At 36.9% G+C, this 9,633-nt stretch overlaps 1 protein-coding gene across 1 annotated transcript in view; it reads left to right on the top strand.

The window, feature by feature from the left end:
• The first annotated feature begins 735 nt into the window (after window positions 1-735).
• Window positions 736-9,633, top strand: part of DHX36 (DEAH-box helicase 36) — a 51,675-nt gene continuing 42,777 nt past the window's right edge. Inside the window, exons 1-3 of the mRNA XM_023524013.1 lie at window positions 736-1,052; window positions 7,699-7,823; window positions 8,598-8,829. Of these exons, the coding sequence (XP_023379781.1) occupies window positions 813-1,052; window positions 7,699-7,823; window positions 8,598-8,829 (597 nt within the window). The 5' untranslated portion in view covers window positions 736-812. The remainder of the gene's footprint in view (window positions 1,053-7,698; window positions 7,824-8,597; window positions 8,830-9,633) is intronic.

Below are 9,633 nucleotides of genomic sequence, written 5' to 3'. Positions count from 1 at the left end.
CCTTTAAATCAGTTAAATGTGTAAATAAACTGGATATCCCCTGGTGAACAACGAACACTGTGTGACCCAGTCCATTGATTATTAAAGAACTGCTTGTGCTAGACATTCATTGGCCTGATCAACCAACAATAGATGATTTTATATGAACATACTAATCTTCAACTGGTTTTATTTAACTTGCCTAACTGCTCTGCACTGAATTTGGGTAGACATGCTCATCCTATGCTGTTGGATAAAGGTAGTAAATAATGATAATTCTTTAATAGAGGCAGGTACATTTTTATACTTAATATGTGAAACAGGTGCCAGGTTGTTTCCAAGACGTAGCACTAGGGGGGAAAAGGGATGCAACGAACTCATTTCACTTCTTTAGGTACTTTTAGGAGAGAATGCATCGTCCCACAGTTTTTTGTTTTTTGTTTTTTGTTTTTTTTGTCAATAGATGTTTACTATTCAGGGCCTAATTGGACGCAAACTCCAAAGTTTACCACGAGGAATAAGAAAGTAAAATCCATTTCCTTACATGTTGGGCGTAGGGAAAGAAAACCTACGAGACTTAGCTCGCTCTCTCTCCAGATGCACACAGGTAAACGACTGAGGGAACCTCAAATTGGACTACACAAGGGCAGCCGCCGGACCACCGCGTCTGTGCGCCCGTGAAGTCACCGGAAATGGTTGCTTATGACGCTCAAGGGCCCTCCCTCCCGCGCTGGGCGCCGGAAGCCAAGTGGAAGTGGACGTGCACCCGCTTCCGGGCCTTGTCGCCATTTGCAGCGGTTGCACCTTCTCACGCTTAGTAGTCCGCTGGGACAATGAGCTCTGACTACCATCAGAACTGGGGCCGCGATGGTGGGCCCCGTGGTTCCGGCGGAGGCTATGGGGGGAGCCACGGAGGGGGCCATGGAGGGAACAGAAGCTCCGGAGGCGGCGGCGGCGGCGGGGGTGGTCGAGGCGGCCGGGGCCGACATCCCGGGCATCTGAAAGGCCGCGATATCGGCTTGTGGTACGCGAAGAAACAGGGGCAGAAGAACAAGGAAGCCGAGAGGCAGGAGGTAATCTGAGACTCGAGAGTGGAACGGCACGCGGCAGGACATGTTTCCTTTTATCTTTCGCCGCTGCCCCTAACTTTTTCTTTGCTTTTTTTGTTTCTTAACTTTATTCCTTATCTGGTAGATGCGCTTTGTGATGAGCAATGTGAACTGCAAAGATTATGCTAAAGCTTCCGGTAGTGAATGTTATATGGCATAACGTTAGCCGTGTGCATCTGACCTGAAGCAGTCTGGATTTTTGTGGGTTTAGTATTTACTTTGCCTAAAGGACGTGAGAACTGTGGACAATAGAAGTGCAAATTTCGGATTCCAACTGAAATTAACTTTATTGGGGCGTCACTGTCATAGTATCTCTGGCCGCCCGCATCTTCGCTTAGAATAATTATGGTCATCTAAGATTTTTGCCCGATGAACTCTAAAATAGCTGTCTGCTACATTAGATAAAGGTTTGCGGGGAACAAAAGCTGCCAAGCACTATTTTGAATGTAGATCATTCAGGATAGTCTAGCTTTCATTTTTGGTAATAAAACAGCCACAAACCCAGGCTTCTTGTTTTCATGTTGGGTTGGGGAGATTTCAACTTAGCAGCTCCTCTTTGAGAAAAAACACTTAGAATTCTAGAAGAAAGTAGAAGAAATTTCAAGAGATTTTGTTTTACTCCCTTATGGTTGATGATTGTACATTTCATTTGTTTCTTGAAGATTTGTAGTAAAGGAAACATTGAAGTTTCTTGAGTGGCCTATTCTAATTTAAAAAATGAATAAACAGAAACTTTTTAAATATAAGCCTTAGAACAGGTTTTAGTGATTCTTTAAAAACACCCTTTATATTATATACAGAGTAATTAAGTCATCATTTAAGCTTCTATTTTTAAATCATTCTTTATTTTTCTTTTATCCCTGTCATTTTCATTGAAATGATTTTGGGCATTATCCATTTATCTTTACAACTTATGACACCCTCTTCATTAAGACAAAACATATTTCTTTGACAGCTAAAATTAACTCGTTCATTGAGCCAACTTTTTTGTAATTAAGGGAAACACACCTAAGTCATCTTGAAATTGAAAGATAATTGAGTGATTACTATAAGAGTGTGCTCAATAACTTTCTAAGAACTGTGGAGATCTGAAGAACTATATTCAAGGAGGTTACAGTCTAGTTGGGAAAAGTAAGACCTAACAAATGGAAAGTTAAATCAGCATAATCGTTTGTTACTATTTCCACCTGAGCATAGTTGTGCGCTGGATCATTATGAATATTACTCCTGATTTCCAACCTCTCTCCAAACCATTTCCATTTTAGTAAATATCACAACCATTTATTTATTCACTTGCCAAGGCCAAAATGAGATTTATCTGAGTCTTCGTTTTCATTTCCGTAAATCCGTCTGTTCTGCCTTCTTAATATATCCCAAATCACTTATCTCCACAGCAATTACCATAGGTCAAGCCACTATTTTGTTTTCTGTCCTGGCCTCCTAATTGGTCTTCTAGCTTCCACCAGTTGTTTTTTGAGGAGCCACTCCTGGTGATCTTTTAAAATATTAGATCATCTCATTCTCTAACTCACAATTTGAAATTAGAAGCCGGATCACTTCTGTGTCACTTCTGTGTCAGTGTAATACATTTCAGTGGCATCCTAACGTATTTTCCAGGAATCTTGATAATCTAGCTTCAACGTAAATGATTTCCCTCTATGTGTTCATCTTTCTGTGCTAATGTCCCCAATATGATGTAATTATGGCTTTTGTAAACATACTTTTTGCTTTTTATTGTAGTTCTTATACCATTCTGCTCTCTAAAATGTCTTTCCATTTTCTCTATCTAAATATGAGCATTTAAAAATAATTGGCTCATTCTACCTCTTTCTTTGACTACCTTCAGCTCTATGTGATTGCTTCCTAGTCAGAATTTCCATAATTTTTACTTCTTTCATAATCTCTGTTTTTACAAAGTGAATGTGTTCTAATGCTGCTCTCTTACACAAATATTTATTGAGGATCCAATATGTTCGAGATAGTATCTTAGGTACTGTGTTAAGAAGATAAAGTTCCCACCTTACAGAGATTGTGGTGTATTAGGAGCTAGAGAAGTTAGAATGCAATGTTAAGTATTATAAGGAGAGTGTGGGTCATCATTCAACTCAAATTAGGATGATTCTGGAAGATTTTCCAGAAATAACCCTTAAGCTGAAACTTGAAAGCTAGCAAAGTGTGTATATGTTTGAGATTTGGGGGTTTGGAAAGAGATTTTCAGGCAGAGGCAGCAGCATGTGCCACAACTTAGATGCCAGGGAGAACTCGTTCAGGAAGCTGAAAGAGTAAGAGCGTGGATGTGTGTGGTGAGATGAGGTTAGAGCAGTGACTTTCAAACTTGCTGACCTCTTCCCACAAAAAGAACTATATTTTAAACTGTAACCTAGTACACACATACATATAACTGAACAAAACGTTTTATAAAGTGATACTTAGTTACCTGTACATTATCCTGGTTCTTGTTGTCGTTTGTACTTTCTGCTCTTTTTTATTAATACTGGTCATGATCCTTTACTTTTATAAACAGCAATATGAAAAGCCTTGGGTTAGAAAAATAATCAGGGCTTTGAAATTAATTGACATTTCCCTAAGGACTCCAACAAACTATTAAAGCATTTTAAGCAAAAACAAAAAAAAAAAGGGAAGGAAAAAAAGGAAAAATATGAGTGGGTTTGTGTTTAAATGCACTGTGGTAGCAGTATAGAGAATTTATTAAAACGAGGCAACCCTGGGACAGGGTTAAGTAGTCTTTGCAGTAATTAAGATGAGAAATGATGGCTTAAATTAGGACATCAACAGTGGAGAAAAGGGGGTAGTGTACAGATTAAAATGATTTAGGAGGTAGATTCAAAGTGATTTTATCTGGAAGGGGAAGTGACACTTAAAACTATAAGGAACAGACTTGATAGAGAAAGATGATGGACTCAGCTGAACGACACTGAGTTTGATATTGTCATAGGGCATAGAAGCGGTGATTTCATGGAGGTAGAACGCTATGTGTGGATCTGATGCCTAGAGAAATCTAGTCTGCAGGTGAACATTTGGCAGTTTGTGGGCTTATGGATAGTTCTTGGACAGTTAGCAGTGGGTGCAGGCCCGAATTCTGTAGACTGTTGCTTCTCAAAGTTGAATATACATAGGAATCACCTGGCGTTAGAATGTAGAACTAGGCTGGGGTCAGAGATTCAACTTTTCTAATAGGCTCCCAGATGATGTCAGTGCTGCTGGTTTACAGATCACTCAGGCTGCTGTGTACAATATAGAACAAGAAAATTTAAGGGACAGGCAGAGGAAGAGAAGCTTGCCAAAGAATGTAGGAAGGAGCAGCCAGAGAGAAGGAAAATGAAATAAGTGTTGTTTTGGAATCCAGGAATATTGTTTAATGGATAAAAGAGTGTATAAAAAAGAGAAAGTAATCAGTAGTGGCAAACACTGCACACATGTCAAGGTGAGGGCTCAAAATGTTTATTTGGATTTAGCACCAGTGTCATTGGTAACCTTGATGAGAGCCCTATGGGATGAGTGGTGGAAATAAAAACCAGATTTTGGTGGGGTGGCTAGTGAAAGAGAGGTGGAGAAATGGAGCTCTTTCAAGCAGTTTTACTGTGAAGAGGAAGAAGAAAAATCAGGCAATAGCTGATAGGGATGGGAGAATTCAAGAGGATTTTTTTGTTTTTGTTCTTTTAAAAGTGAAGGAAACTTGACAGTGTTCATGTACTGATGATGGAAAGTTGCCAGTGGAGAGGAAAAGTCTATCATAGTAGACTAAATTATGCTGCATGAGGAAATAGCACCAGAATCTTAATGGCTTATAACAACAAAGTTTTGTTTTTCTACTCAAATTACTTTATCACAGCAGTTCAGTTGAGTGGTCTCATCATGAGAACGAGGCTCTCAGCCTCCACCCATCTAGATTTTATCTGGTTTTGGTGGCAGCTGGGAAGAAACACTGTAAATTTCCCCTGATTCTTAGAAACTGCCTATTCACATTTCTCTGACCAGTAAGCTATGGCCATGCTTAACTCAGGGGTGGAAAATGCTGTTTTATTATTTATTTCTAGAAAGAAGCAAACCAGAATATTGATCAACAGTCTCATGACTACTAGAGAGAGAGAGAGAGATTGAGGTTGAGATTGATTGATTTACAAAAGGAAGATAAATCTCAATAGAAGGACATAGTCTCGAGGAGGTGAAATTTGGAGCTGCGGGGTTCAGATGGAGGAATTAACCTTAAGCAGGACAATGGACTCCTCTTCCTTTTAATAGGAAGGAAAAGAGCAAAGGATTTGGGGTTCTAATACAGGTGGGTTTAGGTTTGGTGGCAAACGACTGAGGATTTTTCCTTTGATTTTTGTTTTCTTTGTAAACACTGGGTGTGGAAACAGGGTAAACAGGAAGATGATATTCGTGTGTCAGAATGGAGAAAATTTGAAATAGTTGCAGATAATTAGCAGCTGATTAGATAGACGTAGACGATTTGCTGGACATCATTGAGGGTCTCCTTTGCTAGGGATCTATGACTAGAAGCAGAAAGAATACTTGAGGATGTCTAAAAGGTGGGGGAGGTAATTTTAAAAATGCACATAAAATAGTCATGAAATAGAAAATGTGTGTCTGAGATTTTTTCATACAAGAGGTGAGGTAAAATGAAGGATGATGGAACCGGAAGAAAGTTAGAAGGGATGCAGCCTACTAGAGGCAGAGCTTCAAAATGTTAAATTCTAGTTGAAGAAATGCTTTAATGTGAATGAGTTTCAGTTGGAAGGAAATCATTCTTTTGGTAAATACTGCTTAACCTCTTTGCCATTTTGAAAGTGAATGAAAGAAACAATGGCTTTGAGCCCTTGAGGTAGTTGGAAAGAGTATAAAAATTAAAGAAGCTTTGCTTGAGAATGACTTTATGTCTTGGGGCTTCCTTCCCATAGTAGTCTTTAATCAGAGTATTGCTGTAGATTCTTATATTTCTAATTGCCAAGAAGAAACATGGTAATCAATAACCATCACATGTAGAAACATAGCAGTAAATGTTAGTATGTGCCAAAGACATAACAATTTAAAACGCAGGGCAAAAATGTCCTAATAATGATCCTCTATGTCAGGGTTCCCCAAGACCACTCTCAGGCTACATGATTCACTAGGGGGAATCACAAAACTGAAAAGCTGGTGTACTCACAGGATGGTTTTTTGATTTTGGTTTTTACAGCAAATTATTTCGGATTAAAAATAGCAAAGGTAAAAGATACATAGGGCACAGAGTCCAGGAGAAACCAGGTGCTAACTTCCAGTCCTATTGGAGAAGACATACCCTATACTATGAAGAAAAAGATACATTAGCCTAATATATAAACTGTCTTTGAAAGATTTCTATGCTCTGCATTTAAGAAAAACAAACAAAATTTAAGGCCTTATAGTGTCTGTCTTTCAGTGATTAGGTGTTGCCGCAGTTGAACATTTCCTGAGACTTTTCTATTAGCCTGAGTTTTGCTGTATTGGACTTTTTAATTGTATGAACATAATTATGCTTGTAGTAAACCCTTTAATCAGTTAGTAGCACAAGTCTTCTGGAATTCCCCAAAGATCTCATTGTATTCTTTTTGTGCAGTGTATTTATTTTCTTAAAGAGAAAAATGGTTTTAACACAAATGTCATTGTAAAAGATAGTTTGAACCATTTATCCATTCATTTGACAGACTTCTCTGGAGCACCTACCATGTGCCAGAAATATATTTGGGAAGAAATACTGCAAAAAGTGTGGAATGTGAAGTGAATAACCTTTTTTAAAATGAATAGTGATGAAAACCAGATCCTTCTGCACATATTTTCTATTGGCTTTTTTCATTTTATACCTTGGCCATTCTGTCTGTACACTTAAAGAAAAAAACTACCCACTCTTTTAACTACTGGGTTTACTTAAAATTCAACTAATTATAATTTCTAATTACAAAAGAACAATTTTTAAAAGTTCTTAACACTGTACATTATAACTCATAACTTCTCTTCCATGTATTCAATCCCAGTAAACAATGTAACTCATATTTTCTCTGGTGTGTTTTTTTAATTCTCATCCTATGAGGCAGCTGCATCATTTGCCACATTGGATCATCTTCATGAGTGCTTATCATTTTATTTTCTCTGAGCTCAGCCTTCTTCTCAATTTATTTCTCTTTTTAGTGTAAGAGCTTTAAAATGCTCTTAAACTGCTCACTGCAACCAGTATAGTATTTCCAGTTTTTAACGTTTTTTAACAGAACATTTGGGTTTTATTAACTTTAATTGTGGATATCTTTGAAACTTTAAGATAGAGAAAAAATCATAATAATATCTAAGGGTAGAGGGTAAGGAACCAAAGTTTTAGTAAGGGACATAAATATGCTTTTTTTTGCTGTTTATATTAGTGCTAATTTTATACATATGCAGTAGAAAATACTCTAGAAGAGTATACAGAAAAATCTTAATTGGGTCTAGGATGTGGAACTGGGCAAGAGCACAAGTATGGGGTAACTTTACTTTTATGTATGTTCGTTGAACATACATTACTTTGCCTTTTTTTATCAAATAATTTTGCGGATGCTTTCTCATGTTGCTAAGGATACTTTTTCTTTGCACAAAATAGAGGGCTGTCGTACACATGGATGAACACCGAGAAGAACAAATTGTGCAGCTACTACATTCTGTCCAAGCTAAGAATGATAAAGATTCGGAAGCACAGATATCCTGGTTTGCTCCTGAAGATCATGGGTAAAACAAAAAGTATTCTTTTAAAATACCTGCAAAGAGTGATACTCCTGTCATAGCATTGGCTAGAAAAAAAATGCTAATACAGATAACATCTTTAGACTCTTCAATAAGTGAAATTTAGCCTTGAGATGATTTTTTATTTTTTTTAAATGTGGAATGAGCAGATTCGGTGAAGAGTTAAAAAAAAAAACAAAAAAAACCTAGATGGCATATTCATTCCCCCAGGAAAGCTGTATGGTAGGAATAATCTATCTACATTTGAGATTTATTAAGTTGCTATTTATTGTTCTTCCTACCCATCATCTTTGGATTTCCAAATTTCTCATATCAGGGAGATCTGCAAGAAGTTAAAATTGCTGGTGTTTTAGGAAAATCAAAGGAACTGCATCATTTAGAGAAAAAATTAGTAGAAGTTTTTCTGGGACTGTGTAATGTAGCATCCCATTTATAGCTCAGAAAGGGTGGCAGGAGAAAATGAAGTTATGAAATAAAACAAGGCTCAAGAAAAGAAAAACACTAAGTCATTACAATGGAGGAATGCCTATTCATGGATTTTTTCTTAACTACCATAAAGAATAGTTTACCTGGCATTATCTATTTGTAGGAAGGAATATTTAATTCATTATAGGAATCTGAGAATTTTCATGACTACTAAGAGAAAAGAATAAAATCTCTTAATATTGAAATGATTAAACAACGTATTGTTTCAGGGATAGAGTGGTTCTTCATTTAACCCTTTATCATTTTTTTTTTTTTTTAATTTTGCCTAAATAGATATGGTACTGAAGCTCCTGCTGAGAACAAATCAAGTCGAGAAAAGAAATTTGAGAACCAGGAAAAGAAATCAATAAATCAAGAAAAGAGGCCGTTTAGAATTAGAGACAAATATATTGACCGGGATTCTGAGTATCTCTTGCAAGAGAATGAACCAGATGTAACTTTAGACCAACAATTATTGGAAGATTTACAGAAGAAAAAATCGGACCTTCGGTATATTGAAATGCAGGTAATGGGAAAAAAAGATCTGGAAAAAATTTTTACTTGTCGTCTCTTTTCAAACTTGATAAAAATGTATTTACAACTAGAGGTAGTTGCAAGGTATATAGATCAGTTTGTATTGAGATTCCTCAACAGGCCTTCCTCTGTGGGAATTCTTTATCCCCACAAAATAGAGAAAAGCAAGAAGAATGAAATTACACATAACCTATAGTAGCCTATCTGATCTATAGCAGTTTATATGGTGAGGAAAAGAAATATTTGAAAATGGTAATGCAAACGAAAAAAGAAATCACTCTTAAGCTTAACTTTTCTAGGCCAGTTTAGAGAGATGTCATAAGGGAGAACGTGGTTAGAATTGTAGATTCTTCTAGACCATTTAATCCAACTCCTTCCTTTTGCAGATGATGAAATTAAATCCCAAGTTATATGTGACTTATGTTCAACATTTTAAAGACAGGGCTGTGATAAGAACTGAAATTTTCTGAGTTTTTTTCAATATTTTCTTTTCCTGCTAGGCAAGATATTATGAAGTCCCTTCCTAGTAAAACAAAATTGTATGCTTTGAGGACATTCTAGAGATAGATGTAATAAAATGTTTGCATTTTTTTTTTTAAGGTGAGAATACTGAGGGAATGCTGAGGGCCTTATCTTTAATATGAAATACTGCCATTTTGGGGAAAGGCAGAATATCATATCTCCTGTGGGAAAGAAAGGATGCATTGACTTTTTGATTAAGATTGGATATCCCGATTAGTATAAATGAGCTGAGGTTGTCCAGGGGCCAAATTGTGAAGCTCTTTGATGGTTGTTA

This window comes from Pteropus vampyrus, unplaced genomic scaffold (genome assembly GCF_000151845.1).
Source record: "Pteropus vampyrus isolate Shadow unplaced genomic scaffold, Pvam_2.0 Scaffold12, whole genome shotgun sequence".
NCBI classification, from domain to species: Eukaryota; Metazoa; Chordata; class Mammalia; order Chiroptera; family Pteropodidae; genus Pteropus; species Pteropus vampyrus.
This window is presented reverse-complemented; position numbering and strand designations above follow the sequence as displayed.